The sequence below is a fragment of the Archocentrus centrarchus genome, chromosome 12 (assembly GCF_007364275.1).
Source record: "Archocentrus centrarchus isolate MPI-CPG fArcCen1 chromosome 12, fArcCen1, whole genome shotgun sequence".
Classification (NCBI taxonomy): Eukaryota; Metazoa; Chordata; class Actinopteri; order Cichliformes; family Cichlidae; genus Archocentrus; species Archocentrus centrarchus.
The window spans coordinates 10179123-10201751 of NC_044357.1; the positions used below are offsets into that span (position 1 = coordinate 10179123).

Sequence of the window (22629 nt, forward strand, 5' to 3'; positions counted from 1 at the left end):
TCAAACAGATCTTAAAATAATACTCTGCTAAAATTAATGAATATTGAGATTTAAACAAACATGGATAAGACTGCATTCTTGCACCTACATCTATTATACATCCCACCAGTTATATATTGTTTTTAGTTGATCATTTCTAGTGAGTATTTGAAATAGCAAAGTGATCTGATTTAGAGTGTATCATAGCACAGAAACAGCAGTAGTGACAGTTATGAATGATCTTCTTATGGCCTCTGACAGTGGACTCATCTCTGTGCTTGTCCTGCTAGATCTCAGTGCAGCGTTCAGTACCAGTGACCATAATATTTTACTACAGAGACTTGAACACACTGCTGGAATTAAAGGAACTGCACTGCAGTGGTTTGAATCATATTTCTCTAATAGACTCCAATTTGTTCATGTAAATGGGGAGTCTTCTTCACAGACAAATGTTAATCACGGAGAGCCACAGGGTTCTGTGCTGAGACCAATACTTTTTATATCATGCATGTTTTCCTTAGTATTAAGATTAAGATTATTAATCTTAATATTATTAGATAACACTGCATATCTTTTCATTGCTATGCAGATCATGCCCAGATTTATCTATGAAGCCAGACGACACAAATCAAGTAGGTTAAATCAAGCAGGAATGTCTTAAAGACATAAAGACCTGGATGACCTCTAATTGACCTTCTTCCAAATTCAGACAAAACTGAAGTTTATGGGGGGCGGGGGGGCTTCTCATGATACACTGAGCCTTTCTTTTTCATCTGTTTTCAGTCTCTGTGTGTGTTTATACACCACTACTATATTTAATCATTAGCAACTATTAAACTCTGCCTCTCTCTCCTATAGTTTCCTATGTCTTCTCTTTATAGGGCAATTTTTCCGTTCCACTGTTGCCAAGTGCTTGTGCATATATTTTCTAGCGATGAATTTTCAAATGATTTTTAAAATATTTTAAAAAGTCCAAATTTGGTTTCAAATAAATAAAACCACCTGCAAAGAGAAGGATGAAGTCAGGTAGATGCAAATACTGCAGCTGGAGGCTTGGGGAAATGTTGAGATCATGTACTGAACATAATTTTAAAATTTTACAAACCTGTAAACAAAGCAAAGAAAAAGTTTGGCTGCAGGACATGAAACTGAAATGCTGTAATTCTCACATATTTAACTAAACATCTAGACTAAAAGTCTATTATTATCTATTTAAATTTGTGTACTTTTATTCATTCATCCATTCAAGGGAACATCCATCCATCCATTTCTTCCAATGAAGTTAAGGAAACATACTAATACAATTTTGTGTGTTTAAGAAGTTTATATTAAATATAAGTAATGGAATGAAAATATGCATTTGTTAATGTTACATGAAGTCAGTTTTGAGCAGATTTTAAATAAACTGGTTTTAAATAAACTGGTTCTTATATAGTGCTTTTCTACTCAACTAGCGCACTCCACATACAGTAAGAGGACAAATGTCCCTCTTGGTATCTCCAGAGTTCGGAAACTGTGGGTGGAAGTGAAAAATAATAAAGGATCCATCAAGTTTTTTGTAATGCAAATATGGGAGCAGATACTAGCACAGAGTGTAATTACTAAGTCTACTGAGAGCTGCAATTAGATATTTTTAACCTGGCTGTCTCTTTAAAAAAAAAAAAAAAAAAAGATCAGAAATGGGGATTCTGTGGCACAACTCAAATTGAAAGAAAGCATCCCAACAACACTGTTTGAGGTTTACAAGAAAGACACTCCCACACATGCCTTAATCTCAAGATGGAATAAAAACCTTTATTTTTTATGGATTCTGCTACAAATTGCAGTAATTTATTAGCATGCATAGTTTCACACAATTAAGACAAGTAAAATCACAACATAAGATTTTCATTTTTTTAAATAGCATGCATATACCCTCACATCCATTCATAAACAGTCTACAAATAATTTAGCTGTCCCGACAACGGAAGGCATTTCACACAGCCATTTTGAAAATGTAATCCAGTGCATCAAATTTCTGAAAAATATTGCAGCTACTTACCAAAGTGGATTAGACTCACGTGATAGTGTTTGTAAACTTTCTTTGGCGTTTTTTTTTTCCATAAAGAAGCTTCCACTGCTCCCTTGGAAATATTGTTAATGAAGGTAATGGAACTGGTACACTACACAGACAAAAGTATTGGGCTACACCTCTTCAAGTGTTTCTTTCAGTGCCATTGCCACAGGTGTATAAAATCAACCGCCTATCCATGCGGTCTTAAACCTAAATCTTCATCTTACCACGACATATTAGACAGTTATGGGCTTCCAACTTTGTGGGAACTGTTTGGCGTTCCAGCATGAATGTCCGCCCAAGCAAGGTCCATAAAGGCATAGTTGGATGAGTTTGGTGTGTTAGAACCCACAGAGCCCTGACCTCAATCTCATTAAACACCCTTGGGATGAACTAGAATGGAAATAGTGAGGTGAGTGGGCAAAAATTCCCACAGAAACACTCCAAAATATTATTGCAAAATATTATTGAAAGCCTTCCCAGAAGAGTAGAGGCTGTTATAGCTGTGGGGGTGGCCCAATACTGTTATCCATACAGCGTATTTAAGATAAGAATGTGCCAGGAGGGAGTTTATGAGTGAGGTTTATTGTTTGACTGATTTTGAGGTATTAAAGGTAAAAGTGTACTTGCACCAAGTGTGATTCTTTTTCTTTCTTTTTTTTTTTTTTTTACTTCAGAAATGTTTTGTTCACTCAGTTTTACTCAGTAAAAGAAACCAACAATTATCAAAGCTCGCTGATAAAAATAAAAGCACTGACTGAATCCCTCTTCCAGCTATAATTTACCTCTTTGTTTGATCGCACACCTACACAGTGAGGCGTAGATGATTTCTCAATGTCAAAACATCTTTTCTGGATTCTGAGTATGCTTGCAGAGTAATTCAGCCATAGCAAAACACGCTGTACATATAAAAATAAGGCCTATCTTCAAGATTAGCAAGTTGCCATTGAAGGAGTCTGTCAGTCGTATGCACAGTGGCAATGACACACATATATATAGTATATATTTATCACAGTAAAATAGGTAAAATGTTATTAAAGTTATGAGAACTGTATCTGTGCTACGTAACACATAATTACCAAACAAATACTGGCTTGCCTTAATCGGGGTTTGACAATAGTCTCCAGTGACATAACACATGTACAGCATAAGGTGGAAAGAAACAACAGTATGCACGAAACACAAACACACTGCTTTGACAAGGTCACATGACATATTTCTATATTGCCATTTGTATTTGTGCTTAAGATACTGTCAGCATTAAAAAAGGAATGTGCTATATTAGTTTGGGTGTTTGTTGGCATACTGCTGCCTCTTCTTAATTGCTACAGTTATTAAAGTATAATAGCATGTATTTTATAGGTGAGCAAAATAGCTTTACCCTTCACCCATTGGGTCGAAAAAGCACATCAACATTAGAAATGTTGTCATTAAAGGAAAATATGTTTTTAAAATATACTTTGCAAAAGTCAGAAATGCAGCCATTGGTTTTGTTTATGCTCTAGGAAACAGCAGCAGCATATAATTCTCAACAGTGTTGCTCCCGACTGTAGTCGTCAGCATTTGTGCTTCAGCGTGGCAGTTTCAGGGCAGGGTTGATATGTTTTTTGCATGTCTTCTTTATTGACAGATTCAGAAGTTCAAGATTCATCAGTATTCTGTGCTACTTGCGCTCCTTTTCCTCCAAACCCAGCAGAGGATCCAGGCTGTGTTTTTAGTTTTCTGCCAGGAACTCACCGAGACATCATCCGCACAAATTCTGAAAATTATACAAAGAAGAGATTGTTCACAGAGTTCAGAGGTCTGCTTTGGTGGCCAGAACTAAACATAATTACAGTATGTAAGATGCTATCATGGTATCTTTGTAAAATACAAAAGTATGTGGGTGTGGGGATACTGGTTGCAGCACCTGCTGACCTTGCTGAGTAGCAGCAGAATATCAGAAATGTAGTTTTTGCCCCAGAGTGCTGAATGCATTTCTATTCGTTCCACAAAAAGGTCTTAATGATATCACAGAGGTTGTGTGCTGCTAAATGAGCATGACTCTAAGCTATACATTATCATTAACTTCAAATCCAATCCAATCCAATCCAACTTTATTTTAAAGCACTTTAGATAACCCACAGAGGCCAAAGTGCTGTACAGTAGAACAATAAAATACATAAACAACTCAATAAATAGATAAAAATACCTAAGAGATACATAATATATATAAAATACATAAAGAATTTAAACACAGCTCACAGACTCAGCAGCTTACTTGGTGTTAAAAGCCAAAGAAAAGAGGTGAGTTTTTAAAAGTGATTTAATATGAGTGAGCGATGAGGCCTGTCTAACATGCAGTGGCAGTTCCACAGATCTGGTGCTGCCACAGCAAAAGCCTGGTCCCCTCTGAAATTAAACCTAGTTTTAGGCCCCGTCAGGAGCAGCTGATCTGCTGACCCGGGAGACTGGGTAGGAGTATATGAGTGTAGCGGCTAAGAGAGGTAAGGTGCGGCAAGTCCATTTAGAGATTTAAAAGCAAATAAAATCATTTTAAAAAGGATCCTAAAATGAATGGAGTGACGCTAAAACAGGTGAAATGTGCTCATGTTTGTGAGCACCAGTTAAAAGATGGGCAGCGGCAGTCTGCACCAGCTGTAGCCAAGCAATGGAGGACCGCTAAGCCCCATATAAAGTGCATTACAGCAATCCAGCCGAGTGGTAACAAAGGTTTGGATTACTGTTTCAAAGTCTCACCTAACTGGCTTTATTTTGGCAAGCTGCCTCAGGTAAAAAAAAAGAGCTCAACTTGAGCTTCAGCCCAGCCTAAGTTTGTGATCACTGGCTTAAGATACTGTGCCAGAGAACCCAGATCTACCGAACCTCAAACAGAACAGCCATGTGGTTGGAAAACCCTACTTCGTGGATCTCCCATGTTAAGAAGAGGCAATCCATGTGTTAAAACAAGATGTGTGTCCACGTTCTTGAGTGGGACCAAACATCAGAAATCAGAAATCAGAATCTTTATTGTCATTGTACACAGAAGTTGCACAACGAAATTTAAAATGCATTCCTTTCTAGGTGCCTCAGACAATAAATAATAAAATAATAAAAATATGAGTGATAAAAATGATTACTAAAATACAGTGCACAATAGTAAATTAAGACGAATCTAGCCCCAATACACACACCAACGCACGCACACAGTCAGCACTACCACATGGACACGATCATAATTATGCATAACTTCAGACAAGTAAAAAGAGAAGTTATTAATGAAGTGGAAATCCAATTGACGAGAACAACATTTGGCGAGACAGGCAGACGACCAGCCAGGCCCACTCTCCAGATGTGGCAGCTGTTTTCAGTGGTAAAGCTCCAAATACTACTTAGCAATGAATTACAGACAGAAACAATTTTACACTGACGAGCTGTAGCACGAACATGCTGGAGCACTAATGGTCCCTGGATTTAATCCCTTATCTCTGATTGGTTCTTACTTTTATTTATGGTTTAGATTTTGATTTTCATGTATTTCTGAGACCTTTAGTTCTTGTTATATTTTAGTTACAGATACTGTTTCAATTTGCGGAGTTATTAGTCAGTTATGCATGTTCTGTGTGTCCCTGTTTTAGTGAGTCTGTTCCCCAACTCGTTCCACTCGCCTGATTAGCCTTCTGTATATAAATAGTCCCGTGTCCCCTTTTCTTTTGTTGAGTTGTCTGTTATCACGTGGTTTTTATTTTCCCTGCTTTTTGACTTGTTTTGGGACTTTGCAATAAGCTAAATAAATGAATTTGTTTATTGCAATTCTGCTTCTGAGTCTTGCATTTGTGTCCTCTCACTACACACCTCATGACAGTATGACCCTTGATATTAGTGTGCATTGCTATATAAAAAAGGTCACAATTCACTACATTAACATTATGCTTGTTACCCAAAGAAGGAAAAAAAAAAAAAAAAAAGAATGAGTGTTAAAGAGCAATATACAAAGCCAGACTGTAGATCAGTCATTAGCTGTTGCAAGAGCTTATAATAGCAATAATAATTGATCTTCCCTGGTTCACTTGGACTTTGCACATGTCAAATAGGCATTGGACACGGTGATACTACCGGTTCCTGAAACATGGAGTTGAACCTGAAGGTTCAGGCAGACCTCAGAAGACCTCTAGATCAGACCCTCCCTACCATACAATAAACTGAAGCATGCACAACTCTATGAGAACAACTTCTCAACCTTATCATTTTTTCACCCCATTATATTTGCTTCCATATCTATTTTTAGCTGTAAAACAATTACTGAGGCACTCATGCACAATCAATTCAGCCTCATTTTGTAACCTTTTCGGCCTCATCTGTTCCAGTATTTTCTTTTTTTTTTTTATCCTGCTACTAGAATGTAGCAAAAATCTGAAATTATGTTGCTCTAAGTATAGTAACACTGCTGAGAACAGCAAAACAACCTTAAAATTTCATCCCTGGCATCCTGCTGTATATATCTTTCTCTCTGCGGGTAATCTATGAGGTGACATAATCCTTTGGCATGAAGATTATCTGAGAGACAGCCCTACTGCCTTCATCCCCTCACCTTACTCTCAGCATGGTATTGGTATATAAGGCAGACACATGGTGGGATTTTGCTTATACTTGAATTATCTGTGTGTGTGTGTGTGTGTGTGTGTGTGTGTGTGTGTGTGTGTGTGTGTGTGTGTGTGTGTGTGTGTGTGTGTGTGTGTGTGTGTGTGTGTGTGTGTGTGTTTGTTTCAGAGATAGACTGAAGGTTGAGAGAGAAGGACACCAACAGAAAAAATAAAGACAGACATATTTCATGGTATTTTTTTTACCTTCAAAGTCTACGCGTCCATCTCCGTTGATGTCGATGTCTCGTAGAATTTCCTCCAGTTCTCTGTGTCCAACCTAGAAAAGTCAGTTTGTGGTAAACGTGTGAGCTTCTGTGGCGCAAGTTCAGAAGATTTGAAAGCAGAGAGGACAGGCAGAACCCAGGCAGACAGTGACTGATGGAAAGCTACTGACAGGAGGGCAAACTCTTAGCAGCTCTGTACCTGCTGTCCCAAAAGTTTTTTCATGGCTTCTCTAAGCTCTGCTGTGCTAATCTCGCCGTCTCCATTAGTATCAAACTGAAAATGAAAAGAAAAAAATAACACATTATTAAAACAGAAAAACGTTCATCAGGATTGAATTAAACACGATTTGTTTTCTTTTTTTCATGTGCCTGCACGGCATCCAAATTAATGTCTTTCCTTACCTCTTTGAAGGCATCCCTCAGCTCCTTCACTCCTATCATGTCTGCTGTTTCAGCCAGAAGTTTGGGCCCCATGAGTTCAACAAAGTCTTCAAAGTCAACATGTCCTCCCACTGATGGGCAGAAAGTTAGTTTTTAGAGACAAACTCAGACAGGACCTTTTTTTCCCTTCATTTTACCACTCTCAGATGAATAGTGATGGTGAAGACTAAAATCCAATTTTAAAGGGACAATTTACCCCAAAATCAAAAGTACATGTTTTCCCTCTGGCTGTTATCCATCCACAATGTCCTGGTTTGGCTATAGAGGTGTTTATCTTATCTTTGATGTAGTGGTGACCAGTGACCAGTGGCCATAGAAAGTCAATGACATTCACCAGCTTCAAGCTACTCCGGGTGAAACACAAAGTGGAAGATCCTGAGGTCAACTTTTTCAACTTCTCCATTGACGTGACTACCAATGAGAGCGAAGAATACTGCGGACTGAAATATGATAGGGTGGGAAATACATTGGATGGTTACCTAGACAACTGGAGTCTGGAATATCCACTAGCACCAGCCATCAGTGACAAGCAAATGACTTCCACTTTGGAGGAACCTAAAACCAGCTGACAGTGGTGCTGTGCAAAAGAAAGATCGGCCTAAGGGGACGCAGCTAATGATCCTCTTTCTTTCTTTTGTACAGTGAAAGAAAAGTAGAAAGAAAATAGTTACTGTAACAAAATTCCAACCTTTTAAACTTTCAAAAGGAAGGTTTTGTGGGTTTTTTTTTTTTTTTTGGAGTAACCTGGTTGTGATCTCTGGAAATCTGTGCAATTCCTGGAGCCATGTTGTGTTTACATTCACCACAAAGTGAGTGCCATTACATAAAAGAGAAGACCGACATGTCTGCAGCCAATATCTCCAAAACTGGTCAGCTGACACCGCATCAATCTAGATGGATAAACGGCATTACAGGACAGAGGACGAGCATGCATATTAGATTTTGGGTGAACTGTCTCTTTCAGTTTGTGTGCATATTTGACAAGCGCACAGGCACACTTCTGTCTTACGGTTCATGTTGATCTGCTGGCTCAGTTCTATTAGCTCCATCTCTGTTGGCATGTATCCCATGGTTCTCATGCAGTTCCCCAGGTCTTTACAGCCAATAAACCCATCTTTGTCTTTGTCAAACTCCTTGAAGGCCTCACGCAGTTCTGAGACCAAGGGAGATTAAGCATGAATGTGACAAGGATTTGATGAAAACTACTTCAGAATATTGTAAAATTGGCTCTTCACTTTTACTAACAAAATGACATACCATCCATTTCTTCTGGCCTCAGTTCTCGATCCTGTGAGGGATCAAATTGCAAAGTTAGCATCCAAACATTGCCGATATCTTAAAAATCAGGCCAATTCCCAGCATTCCTTCACACAAAGTGACACTGTAAGAAAAAAAAATTGGCAGCTACAATGCAGCAGGGTGCCAGCAGTTTTCAGTCCAGCTATAGAAAGAAAGAATTTGTTAATGGAATAGCACAGTTAATAAAACATAGAGTCTTCTATTTATAATTTGGCACTGGGATCAAAGTGTAAGAACCGAAACAAAACATATAGCCTTTGTCGAGACAGAGAGGAATCAGAAGTATTTATTGTATCTGTAGCATCAATGTGTTCATTTCTGCTTTTATCTGCAAATTGTTTGTATTTCTGAAAGCATAGATCCAGAAACTATGGGAAAATATTAGTACAAAATAAATCCTGTATGTGTCAGTCCATCGAATTAGAATAATTCAGTCTCAACCCCCATATCCTTTAAGAAGCCCCATCTGAGAGCTCATCATCAGAACAGCCGTCCACACTGAGGATTTCAGCATTGCTCCTGGCTTTAATAACAAGACCTTGAGTCGTGTTGTCAGCTGCTGGAAATAAATGAAGAGAAATAACCACCATAACCTGTCCTAATAATCCTCCATCCCGCTGCAAAATGCATCCGTCCTCATGCATAACAGATGCTCAAACACCCTTTCACCATTCAACTTGTTAAATTCTCAAAATACCATCTTCTCAACTCGACCACTCTTCAGGGCATGCAGGAAGCGCTGACATCAAAGTAGAAGGTGATTGCTACACACATTCATGATGGGATTTGGTTATTGTGCATGTACTGCACTGTGTGCTATAATCTCTCTTGGCATGCATGCACATGATATTTTCTGGACTTACGTACAGCCTGCCGGCTCTCAGCGAAGCCCTTGCGTAGAAAGATGCATGCAGGCCCCAGTACGTTGTGCATGTTGGCTCCATTCTGGGCCAGGGCTACTAGTGGCTCAAGATAGGCCCCCCCAGATCCCCCCTCCTCACAGGATTGCACTGCTTTGTAGTTCTTCTTCTGGTCCTGAAGAAGCATCCGGTGGATAGCCGGATATGGATGAAGAGGCAAAGACAGGGGTAGAAAGTGTGACTCAGTTTGTTGAGGCATCGTTTCAACAAGGAGCCAACAAGGAGATGGGAAGGAGGGAGGGTTCAGAGGAGGATCATAGATGACAGACACATGTCTGTCAGTCATTGGAAGGTGTGGAGTCAGGTGAGTCATGATAGAGGAAAGGATCTCAGTGACAGACAGGAGGGTGTAAAATATAGTGACAGAGCAACTGATGCCATCGTAGTATAAATTCATCCAGTAGACCATTCTGCAGAGCAGACACTGCAGAGCAAAAATGCAAGCTTCTTTTCATGTCACAAAGCAAAAACAGCCTAATGCAAATAGTGCCTATTTTTTTTATGGTCCTTATCTACACATTTTGTTGTGGATCATTACAAAATATGGTTTTACTTTTCTAGTTTTGGCCATTGTTTCCAGTGGTTATGATAACACTGCACTCACCATAACTGCTGAGATGTGTGGAAACACACACTGTAAACACACTGGTCTCACTTACCTGTTCAAATTTGACTTCTGACATCAGTTTTCCTCTACAGGGAAGCACTGGAATAATAATAGTAGGAGCAAGTAGTTGCGTGATTGCTCCCAAATATCAGCGCTTAAAATGGGGAGTGTAATATTACCTAACAGATATCAGTAATGGCCAGAACTACCAAACTAAGCCCCAAGTTCTGATAAAATTAAATAATTTCTTAGTAGCTTGTCTACATGAGCATTTGTGCTTTTAACTGACACCGTTTTGACCCTTTCTCACAGTAGACTACAAACCTGTAAGCAGCTGTAGTGTTTTCTTTTAGTGAGTTGTGGTCAGATATGGGAATTTAAAGCATTACCCATAACAGGCTAATTTTTTTTTTTTCTGTTTGTGCACATTACAAAACAATTTTCCTGAAGGTGATGCTGAAGTTCAGCCAGCCATTTAATTATAATCACCAATTAGCCAATCAACCAGGGGGCAATTGTTGTTCTCTAACATCAGTCATTGCAATTACCGAGAGGGCTACAAGTTAATTAAAAATGGCTTTAAAAAAAAGGCTTCCTCTAAAGAAAGTCAAATAAGCTCCAGAAATTTCACTGATTAATATTCGATATAGAGAGCAGTGGACTAACCCAGTTCACAGATTGCTATTAGAAAATGGACTCTAATGTATATTTTGATCAAGATTAAATTAACTCATTTTTACACACTAATATCTCTCATTGCTTATAAAACATATTCACCCCTGGTTCAGTTTTCAATTACTACACTTTAACATCCAGTTGAGTGGAGGAATGTCAAGCTAAAAGCGAGTGAAGTCAACATGACATCACAGTGAATTACCAGGGGACCATTTTGCTGCTGCTTTAAATCTTTCTGACATGAACTTGTACAACATTCAGATGCTTTATACTGTAAACACAAGACATCTGCATGCATATCCAATGAAAAATTAATATGCATACTTGTACAATATGCACAAACACGCAATACTATGCACTCTACAAATGACCTTCACACTCCATCTGTTACCACGCCAGTCCTGCTGCCAGTTCATGCATTTCTACAGTTTTCACCACAGGAACGGATGCCCACTGGGCAATCTGACCAAGTGATGCATGGAGCAGGGCTGTCTGTGGCTATATCGTGCCAGAAAAGTACTATGAATACATGCGCTAGTAGTTATATAACTAAAAAAGAAAGCACACATACACGCACACACATAAGAGCAACGAAAAATCTGAAACAGTTTCAGAGAAAGGCTGAATTCAAGCAAGAACTTCTTCAGCACTCCAGCCCCGTTTTTCACAGATGGCATCAACAGTTGCTTGTCAAGGATGTGCAGCTGCCTCAATGAAGGAAATTCTATTTGTGGGTCCTTCGTCCTGCTACACCGAGAGTTTATTCAAGCATATGCTGATGTGTGAGAGATGTAATCGTAAATTAGACATATTAAAAAACCCAAAGGTGCTGGGCCAGTGAGCTAACAGAACTTGATATAGTGAAAACAGCACACCTGTTTGCAACATTTACGCTGACTGATCGCATCCTGCAGGTGCATTTCAACAGGGTAGCATCTTCAGCTGCCTGATAAGGTGGTGTGCAGCCTGACTGACCTTAAGATTCAGTGACATGATCCTAATTCACAAACGCAGTCGACGAGTCAAGCACAAGGACTGACCAACTCCTTGTATCTCTGTGCGAATGCATGTGTCGATAAAAACTGGGAAATTGTTCCCAAATTCCAAAAATGTCTATAATGTAGATGCAGGCTGATTTTTAAAGATTGAGACAATAAGCCCCTGTTTTGGCTTAAATTACACAAAAGACAAGCTTTAATATCCTGCCATTATTCTCCATTGTGCTTAGACTCCAGCAACAACAACAACAAAAAAAACACAGATCACAGCCTGAAAGTAAAATATCTAAGAGTACACTGGCTCAGTCAGTGCACATCCAGTCAAATAGCCATCGGTCAGTTTGGGGACAAACCATTAGACAAACATGCATCATGAGTGAGGGGATTCAAGGAGAATGAAAAACCTCAGAGCGGACCTTACCTTCTTGGTGAAAATTTTAAGCGACTTTACAGAGTTGCCCATTGCAAAAACAAACAAACCAAAAAAAAAAAAAAATCTTCCTGTCTTATGTTTTCTCCCTAACTGTGACTGTGTTGGTGAGCCTGCATGTAAGTGCACATGTATGCATGTGTGTTTGCAAGTGTTTCCAGGCATGCATGGGAATAAGAGTGATTAGAAAGCAAAAGAGGGTTCAGTGGGTCATTGACTAATAAAGGAAGACATTTGGGAAAAGGCAGGGAGAAGAGCAGGGAATATCATAGGAGGTACGAGGGGATAGGAGGGAGAGGAGTGTGCAGGAAGGACCTCGAGGCAAGGACACTGGAACAGGGGGAGGGACACTGAGACAAAGGAGGAAATATGTAAACAAGAATGACGGACAGGTCAGAAAAACATGAAGATGTGCGAGGGAGAGGAAGCATGCATGTGATCAGCGAGAGATGCAAGTGCCAGAAGTAGAAAAAGCAAGATTGCTTATTCATTCTATCCTCTCTCCTACTGTGTCTTCCCTCCCTCCCCTCTACCCTCCCTCTCTCTCTGTCTCTCTCTCCTCTCTCTCTGTCTGTCAGTCTGTCTCATGCTCTTTTTTCCCCTCGCTTGCTCCCCCAAGTCCCGCTCACCCCACAGTTCTAAACCATCTATGTGAATGTGACAGAAGAAGCTCGTTCGGACAAGCATATTACCTTCCCCTAAGCAAGATGCTGGAGACACTAATCCAAACATGCACGCACACACACACGCATGCACACAGACACGTGCATACACAGACACATACTCACTCTCTCTCTTTCTCTTTCATACACACGCTCGATTAAACACTCTTGGATGTGGGGCTGTGGAGCTAAAAATATACCACATGCTCTCTCTTCCCCCCTGCTCCCACTATTCTGCCCTCAACATCCATTTCTGCTCTCTCTCTCTCTCTCTCTCTCTCTCTCTCTCTCTCTCTCTCGACCACACACATACACACAAAGACGCAAAAGCATCACAAAGTCATGTTAAGCTTGAAGGGCTCGGATTCAGATCAAAGCTAAAATGTGCAAGAAATGACACATGGATTCTGAACCACCGCGCTGGAGGATGCAAATCAGCACGTGCAAATGCAAACACACACAGACAGGAAAATAAATGCTCTCTCTCAGCCTGTCTTAACACACACACACACACACACACACACACACACACACACACACACACACACACACACACACACACACACACACACACATGCATACATTTGTTGTTAGGGACATTGACTGAAAATGCAGCTTTTTAAATATGGAGCTCCTGTAAAAACAGTAGTGAAAAGAAAAATGTGCACTTAGTGTAGTATCTTAGGGCGCTGTGTGCTAATTAGCAGTTCAACATTTTTTCATACTGGACTTCACATTTTAGGTAACTGCTGCACCTTTTAATCTACGCTGCAACAAAAATTTAGCAAACCAAAATATGAGCTTAAAATCTGAACACATTTTAGAACCTAAAACTAAACCAGTTACAACTTTAAGTGTGTGTGTGTGTGTGTGTGTGTGTGTGTGTGTGTGTGTGTGTGTGTGTGTGTGTGTGTGTGTGTGTGTGTGTGTGTGTGTGTGTGTGTGTGTGTGTGTGTCTGTGTGTGTGTGTGTGTGTGTGTGTGTTGGACTTTCTCCCTTTCAGCAGATAAATGTTAAAACTTCTAGTGTCAAATTCTCATGCATCAGTCAAGGTCAGGCAACCAAATGCAGTGTTGTGTACCCAACAATAAATTACTAAAATACACAAACAAAAAAACAAAACACTTTTGACTGAAGAAAGGTTTTAATAGCCTTTTACAGTTTTATGTAAAACTTTCTATCAGCAGCACCCACTCATGAGGTACCTTCACAGTTCCTTCCTGCGACACTGATGTACCGTCCACATTTCCCTCTCCTGTTCGACCTTGTCTATTCACCGCTATTACAATAAACACATTCACACCCAACTTGCTTCACATCTAACTCCCATTCAATATCTGAGCGGCTCCTCTGTGTTGTTCTCCGGGTGATTCATCCACCCTCTCACCAGAGGCTCATTGTGAACTTCAGAACACATCAGACGTCAGACACTGGAGCCGTCAGCTCTTATAATGTCACTCCACGGTGTGCACGAGGATGAGATCCATCCCTCTCGCTCTCTTTTTGCTGTATCCTTTCCCTTCTCTGTCACACTCACTCTCAAATACTTTACCCACTCAGAAGCACATCATTTACTTTGGCTAATATTAGCAGCAGATGGTTATTGGGGAACCACTTATCAAGAGCCTGGACACATGCACAGGGCACGAATCTCAATCAAGTTGGAAATATTAATCATTTCCTTTGTGATTTATTAAAGATTTGAGGTCAAGTCTAATCCTTTTTCATCCACAGCCATCAGCTGTGTTAAATGAGCAGAGAGGTGTAGGAGGGTGAAGGAGGGGACTGATGTAATAATAAGCTCTCATGAGTTCATGAGCCGTTCTCCTCTAAAGCAGAGTTAATATTACAAAGACAAGCAGACTGTGGCCACAGAATTTATGTTTTTGAGTTTGTCATCGGGGGTGAGGGGGGGGCATCTGGGCGACGAAAAGACACGCAGTGCGCACTTGCGTCATCTTCTTGTGTTTGGGCTGAGACGTCATAGTTTTTATCCTACAGCTGATTCATTCATTCACATCAGATCACAGTCAGTATTTAAGTATTTTTCATATAAACATCTGCTTTTATGTAAGAGTAGTTAAACAGCCAGTGTGTCAGGAGGGGAAAAATATTCAGTCGCATGTCCTTTTAACCTTTGCTGGTTTTTTTTCTCTCTCTGACTCATTTATCCCGTGCAGTCTCTCACAGAGATTTTCTCTTTCAGCCTCAGGTCTACGTAAATATTTAGCATCATCACACAAGCGCCCACACACATACACTTCATAATGCAGCATGTTGATGTGTGTGTATGGGTTTTTAATCCTTGTCTCGTAAAAAAAGGGGAGGTTTAACCAAGAAGTGATTTTTACCTCCTTCTGTGTCAGCAGAGATATAAATATACCTACCGTATGCCTAAAAATAGCTTATGTTCTAGACATGAGGTAGGCATATGTGAATAAAATGACCCTTTCCTCTTATTTTCACCCAGATCTTTCTCCTTATTTTACTCATTTGCACTTTTTTTTCTAAGCGCACTCTCTTTTTTTATCCCCTCTCTGATGTCACCAAGGTCAGTGTGACCCAGGCAAAAAAAAAAAGAAATGAAAAAAGGGGAAAAAAAGAAAAGGAAACATGAGTGCATGCGAGCACAAGATGGGTCACAGGAAGAGGAGTTAATCTGTGTTTAAAGACCTTTCCTCAGATTGTCTTTAGACCTGTCAGGTGGGAGCGAGGAAGTGAGAGCTGATGAGTGTTTGTCTTATATAACAATCATCAAGTCTGCCAGTAAAGGCGCTCTCTTCCTGTTTCACTCTTTGTTCCCCTCATTTATCCGATTCCCCCGCTTCCTTCACTTTCTTTTCCTGCCCTTTTGCATCTCCTGGCTTCCTGATGTGACACACACACACACACACACAACCCTCTCTCTCTCTCTGTCTCTCTCTCACCCACACACTGTCAGCTCAAAAGCATTGGTACCAATGATACTTGCTCCCTCTGCTGGTCAATTCTTATCCTTCAACTAAATTTATTTTTGAAAAATGACATTTTTCTTGATAGTAATTTCTCATCACACCTCTTTCAACAATAGTTCTCTGCTGCATTTCCACAGTTCACACAAGGGTTTGTTAAACAAGGTCACAAAAACTGAGAGCTGTCGTTAGTGTCTTAAAATAGAAACAAGGTTTCTACTGAGACATAAAAGTACTTATGCTGTGTCCTCAATCAAGGTGTCCTTTTAAGCCGGAATGGTTCAAAGGCCAGAATGCTCTGGAATAGTGGGAGTTAATTACAGTGCACGGATGCTTTAAAGATATCAAATTTGGCATTAAAAACCAAATGAATCACAGTGTCACAACCTCACTATAATACACAATCTCCAAAATGCAAGCAGCAAAACTCACTTGTCCTTATTCTAACCCCCACACTAGCGTCTGCGGTCACCGTGAATCATCATGATTCATATATTAAAATTCGAATTTTCAGCTGATGGCTCGGAGAAACATTTACCATTTTTCTCAATCAGGTGGCACGCTCGCAGAAGTCTGAATATTTTTTGCCAAGACAAAACAAAAGGTAAAAAGAACAAAAAAACACCCTTCCTACCTCCAGTCTCTCATAATCAGGTCTTGTTGGGCTATTTTTATCCTTCTCTACATGCAGCGAATGAGTTGTGTTAGGATTGTGTGCAGATCTTGATGTTACATAAGAAAATATGAAAAATAAGAGTTTGCAGGGAGTTTAATGCCTCACGCTGGACCCGGTGTCAAGCTGCCACGTCCCTCTTTAAGAAGTACTAAGGGCATGTTATCATGGATGTGTTGTCAAATAAATGCAACAGCTTAGGTAAGATGCTGAGCAGGTGCAAACAATAAATAAATAAGAAAACATGCCTGCATAAGCCTTCCCGGCTTTCTTCACTTTTCTGCCATTCTCACACATGCATCATTCACTCGCTGGCTCTTTCACACAAACACTGATGCAGGCAGACGCACAACTAACTCGTGTCCACTCACAAATTCATTTTGACTTTTAACAGCAGTGTCTGGTATGACTGAACTTCACAGTGCCATCAGAAAACAAAGCACTTTGAAAACTTAATGATTCACTTGCAAAATACAAATCAATGAAAGAGGTAAGCTGGTCATGTAATCCTGCATTTTAAATTACATTTTTAGCTGTTTCTAGCTTTCACCGGCACCGTTCTCCCTCACTGCTCCCTGAATCAAGGAATCTGAATTTTGCTCGTGCAGGATCTAGGCAGGAAATATCAGATCTCGTTATTCCACACACATCAGCAGCTCTGGAGACTTTAAATAGCACACCGCTGCATGGATTTTGCCTCACTGGAACCCCTAAGACTGATTGAAGCTCTGGCCTGGATTGAGGAGTTATTTCTAGAACACATTAGCACCCGGGGAGGTAATTGTCTCCTCTTGAGCTTTTTATCATCCACAGATGAAGAAGGATTTTAAATGAAACAAGAAAAAGATGGGGTGGAAGGGGCTGAAAATCTTCCTCATCTGTCTGAGTAATATAAGGAATGTGGCACCCTTTAGAAAACTAGTTTATTTGGAAGTGAACAGGTGGTGCAGTGATGCAGCCTTTTTTATCACTCACCACATTATTGGCAACTGTTACGAATGATATCTTTATAAACGGTTCACTTACCCTTCTGTGTGTGCGTGAGTGGCATATGGGCTCTCATCACTGAAACATTTTCCACATGGGGGGGAAAGATGATCCTCGTGCCGTCACTCAGGTGACAAACACAATGAAAGTGACTGCATTCATATCGGGATGCATGAAAGACTGCAGAGTGCGTGAAAGTAATGGATACCCAAAACAAACAGGAGACAGATTTGGACTGAAAAGGTGCATTCATTTTTAATCTGCCTATCAGGGGTGACTGTCAGTCCAGCCTCACCTTCATTTCACCTGTGAAACATCCACCTGCTTGTGAATGTCAACTGCTCTTATGATAAGCATCCATGCCGCTGTTAATCAACCAAAGCCTTGCAATAACAAAGAGGAACCCAAAATTAAAAAGTTAAATATCTGATCATTATTTTCTTTATGTCTTTTAATAGACTTTTTAGGTTTACAATCCTGTTGGTGGGTCCTAATGTTTTGCAAAACATTTTCTTTGAATTTATGTGAAAGGAGATGGTCTGAATGTGATATACATGATGAGACAGAACATGAAGATACAGTAGTGCAATCCAGTAAGGATGTCAAAGTGAGCAACTTGCATCACTTTGTAAAGGGACTATTTTCATCTTTATGGGGTGGATAAGGAAAAAAACTATTTTTAAATAATTTTAAATGGCATTGTTTAAATTTTTTTTTTTTTTTTTTTTTTTTGCATTTTGAGCTTTTTCAACTTTTAGAACATTTTTCGAAGTTTAAATGTTCTCTCCGCCTCCCTGCTTACCTGGCCAAAAACTGATTTCACTATGGGATGAAGACTGGAGTCATACTCAGATGATGCTGCGTTCAGTCTTTTGGGTTTGCGGCTGGGTGCTGGCCGGACAGGTGCGCTTGTCGCAGGTGCGTCGGAGCTGAGACTGGAGGATGACCCGGTGACGACTCTCTCGCTGGGCTCGAAGAAGAAAGCAGCATCATCCTGGTCTTTTGGATAAGATGGGGTTGGTGAGGCTCTCTTGTCATGCCTGGATCCGCCCTGCAGATGCGCAGCAGGGGGCATCTCACCTCGAGAGGAGTCGTGGTGGTGATGATGAGAGCGTTTGGATCTTGATGACCTGCTGTGCTCTTTCTCGTGCCTGCTAGTCCTGTGCCTCACATCCTCCTGAGTGTAGTCATCATCATCATCATCATCATCATCCAGGGGAGTCTGCTGCCGGTGAGTATTACTTTTCGGCGTCCGACGATGGTCACTTACGTGCCGAGAATCGGCATGTCTTGGTTGACAGAGAGGTCTCCGCGAACTGGTCTCGCAGTCTTCCCTGCTGACTGCATCATCGCTGCCTCCAGCTCCGGAAGGATGATGGTGAGAGCGGTGGCTCCGGTGACCGTGTGGACCATGATCCCCGTGCGCAGACCTGCGGCGGGGCCCCGATGTTCTCAGTAGAGAGGTGGTCGACTCGCTTTTGGGAAGAGAGGAGCTCATCGTTCGCGCTCGTTTGACAGGCGAAGTGAAGCTGAGGGAGGATGAAGGTCAAGTAAAGGAAAAGAAGACAGTCCCCCACCACGTGCAGGTGTTCAGCCTCAGACGGTTGGACACCGCTCTCTAATCCACATCCACACACTCGATCAGCACTTGGCAGTGCGCAGAGATGAAGTTGGCGCAGCGGCCACCTGAGCGAGCAGCGGGAGCAGAAAATGTGAAGAGCAGCTCGATCTGTCAGCCAGCCGGTCAGTCTAGCGCTTCACGGGGGGCTCCGCTAAGTTTGGATGACAGCACTGTGTTGCGCTGCCGCGTGTCACACGCACAAGTTCACTCGGATCCACGTCATTACACACAATTTCACGCGTAATGAGCCGCTCGATCAACTTTGTTCCCTTTATAATCTGATCATTGTAGAAAGTATGACCACTTCTGTTCATATAAGAGTATTAATATTTTTACACACAGTGGAAGGTGTATTAAATTACAAACATCGATTAAAAAAATGTTATTAGACCACACACAGCAGTCAGGACCAACAAATGACTTCAGTGACATTAATGCGAGTGGACAGTGGTCATTTTTCAAGGACAGGTAAAGGAATTCCTCTGTGTCCTGCAGATCTGGGGCTTTTATCAAATACTTCAGGAGCTAGAAGGACTTTTGAGATACGAATAGTATCAGAACATTTCTGCAATGAGGCAACATTTTTCTCATGATGAACCTTGAGATAGACAACAGGGAAATACAAAACAAAGCAACAATATTACAGGATGTCACAAAAGGCAAAATAAAATCACGGCTTTGGAGAAAAAAAATGCATTAAGACGAATATTTTTGCACAAAAATGATAAAGAAAAAAAACATTCTTCCAGTCCTTCAAATCATTACAGCTCAAATAATTAAAGCAATTTAAAGATTTAGCACCAGACAGTTATTAAAGCTTCATCATCCCTAGAATCTCTCTATAAAAATTAAGATACCATAAGGGTATTAACTTAGGGATTTCTCGTTAATTCACTGACATGTTTCTAAGGAGAAAGTTGTTAATTATATACCTTTTATGCATATCTGACAGTGTGAATTATCTATAGGCTATCCATATGTAGGGGAGATACATATGCATACACACGGAATCAGCTTTTAGACTCCTGCTAACAAACAAACAACATGGTTGCATAATCTGAGTCTGATGGTGTCAAGAACATAATGGAAAAGCTGACTGTGGGTTACTCAAAATAATAACAGCAAAGTTCAAATGGAAAAATGCTGAAAACAAAAATAATAATAAATAAAAAGCACAGAACACCTTCAGTCTCACCCCATCTGCACACCCAGGGTCATAATTCTCACAGCAGATGTCCAGGGATGCAGGGCAAAAAGTAGTGATGTTAATACACGCAGCCAATTAGACGCTCAGGCTCTCACAAATTGTGCTCATAGTGCAAAGCTGAGATTTTGCCCTACTCTCTCAGGGGAATTTTTGTTCTCCAACATCTGTGTCCCTGTCTCCACAGCTCTAGGGAGAGGCAAAGTATCTTCACTCTACTGCGCCCATCCCCCACCTTCCACATCGACTCGTTTTAACTCCTCCGCTACCTTTTTCATCATTTCATCATCTGTCTGCGTCTTAGCAAGGGCAGGCCAGTGCCGCCTATGCTGAGCCATTATTTCTTCATTTTGTCAGCATCAGCAGCATCTTCACATGGTAGTGAGATGACATTCTGGTGTATGAGCCTAACTTTTAGGAACATTTCCATCAGAATATTTCTGTAAGAGGTGTGAATCATGTTCACACCTCTTACAGAAACGGCCCCTGTCCTTTCTTGTAGACACTGGGCAGCTGCAGGGGACAGTCAGGCCTCAGGGTGCAACATGCCCCATTTATTGTCCACAGAGGCAGCCTGAAAGTAAAAAAAAAAAAAAAAAGATAAGATGTGCAGGGAAAGTACAAATATACACATCTTTGAAACACAGATAACATCATTAGAAACAAAACTGCAAAGTACTCTAAAAGATGACCCTTGAAGATCATTGCTAAAGTTACATAAAACTGAAATCATGTGTTTTTTAGACTTTTTGAGGTCATGTCAGATTCTATTTTTGCACCCCTCCCCCAAACCCACGGAGTCCAGCATCAACTCTCACAGGGGTCAGATGGCCAAACCTTCGTGGCAAGTGCTGCAGTGCGCACAGCTGCTGCCCTGTGTTCAAAATAAATATTCATAAATAAATAGAAATATTCATGATATTATTCTGGTCAAAGTCAGAATATCCATCTCACTTATTTGCTTACTGTTATTCATACTTAAGATTGACATGTACAGCATGTATTTGCTAAATGATGTTTAAAAGTCAAGAACAGTCAAGCTGAAAATCCAAACGGGATTATAATCATACTGCAAACTTTGCAATCAAACTTAAACCATAATTTTTTCAAAATTATTGAAAGGTCCCTCCATGCTCCCCCGGGTGGTACCTCTTTATTCAATGTGATCACATCAGGCATCCTCATTAGTCTCGCCTTTTGGCACATTTTCATATTACTGAAAGATTAATCAGGAGGGTAAATAATTCACCAAACTGCAGCTTGGGGCCTACAATGCGAACAAAGACTTCCTTCATCGGAATTATCAAAACACTTCATCTAGAGAGCAGCCTCAGGAAATGCAATATCAACACTAAAACAATAGAAGCAGGCACAGCAGGTAGCATTGCAGGACTGAGCAAGTGATACTGTGATAAAACTCAAATTTCAAGTTCAGTCTAAAGCTCTTGCTTATCTGCTAATCAAATATTTAAAGTTGGTTAGTCACTTTAAAGCAGGAATCATGCATGTCCTAACTGTTTGCCTGATAAAACCAGACTCCCGGCTCTACGTATTTGTCTGATCAGAATTGTCTGCATCTGTGAACTACAAATTTTTACGTGACATTTTCTTGTCAGCAAATATTCACTTCATTTCCTGCTCACTTCTACTGAAGCTCATCTTAGGAGACAATTCAAGCATATTTTCTCTGTTTCAGTGTCATATCCAGTTTGCAGCATGTGTTTGGTTGTATGGCAGCTCCTTAAAGCCACAAACTTTCCTTGAAAGTGCATCTGCACTCAGGACACTTTATTAGGTACACCTGGTCAGCTGCTCATTAGCACCAGTATCTAATCAGCCAATCACTTCGCAGTATCCCAATGCATTTAGGCATGTAAACATTATCAAAATGACCTGCTGAAGTTCAAACTTAGCATCAGGATGTGGGAGAAAAGTAATTTAAGTGACTTTGACTGTGGTTACTGGTGCCAGATGAGCTGGTCTGAGTATCTCAGAAACTGCTGATCCCCTGGGATTTTCCCACAGAACTAGGGTTTCCAGAGAATGGTCTGAAAAAGAGAAAATATCCAGTGGGCAGCAGTTCTCTGTCTGAGGAGACTGGCTAAACTGCTTCAAGGAAGGCAACAGCAACTCAAATAATCACTCATTACAGCCACGGTATGCAGAAGAGCATCTCTCAATGCATAACAGGTCAAGCCTTTGGTAAAATGGGAGACTCCCATCATGAGTGTGTGTGGCTTACAAATCTGCAGTGACTGTGCGATGCTATCATGTCAATTTGGA

The 22629-nt window shown here is 40.6% G+C and overlaps 1 protein-coding gene across 4 annotated transcripts; it reads right to left on the reverse strand.

Annotated features, from left to right (window-relative positions):
• Positions 1-1747: 1747 nt before the first annotated feature.
• On the reverse strand, positions 1748-19297 carry cabp1b (calcium binding protein 1b). Of its 4 annotated transcripts, none has more exons than XM_030742221.1 (8): positions 18324-19297; positions 9486-9653; positions 8577-8607; positions 8329-8472; positions 7281-7390; positions 7078-7152; positions 6859-6931; positions 1748-3791 (listed from the first exon to the last, which is right to left on the reverse strand). In XM_030742221.1, exons 1-8 carry the CDS (start codon positions 19017-19019, stop codon positions 3766-3768), a joined length of 1323 nt encoding a protein of 440 aa, XP_030598081.1. In that variant the 5' UTR covers positions 19020-19297; the 3' UTR covers positions 1748-3765. The 4 variants fall into 4 exon arrangements, with proteins under 4 accessions (XP_030598081.1, XP_030598084.1, XP_030598083.1 ...); XM_030742224.1 differs by having other exon boundaries at positions 9482-9653; positions 18324-18375; XM_030742223.1 differs by lacking the exon at positions 18324-19297 and adding an exon at positions 12240-12778 and having other exon boundaries at positions 9482-9653.
• Between the last annotated feature and the right edge of the window lie 3332 nt (positions 19298-22629).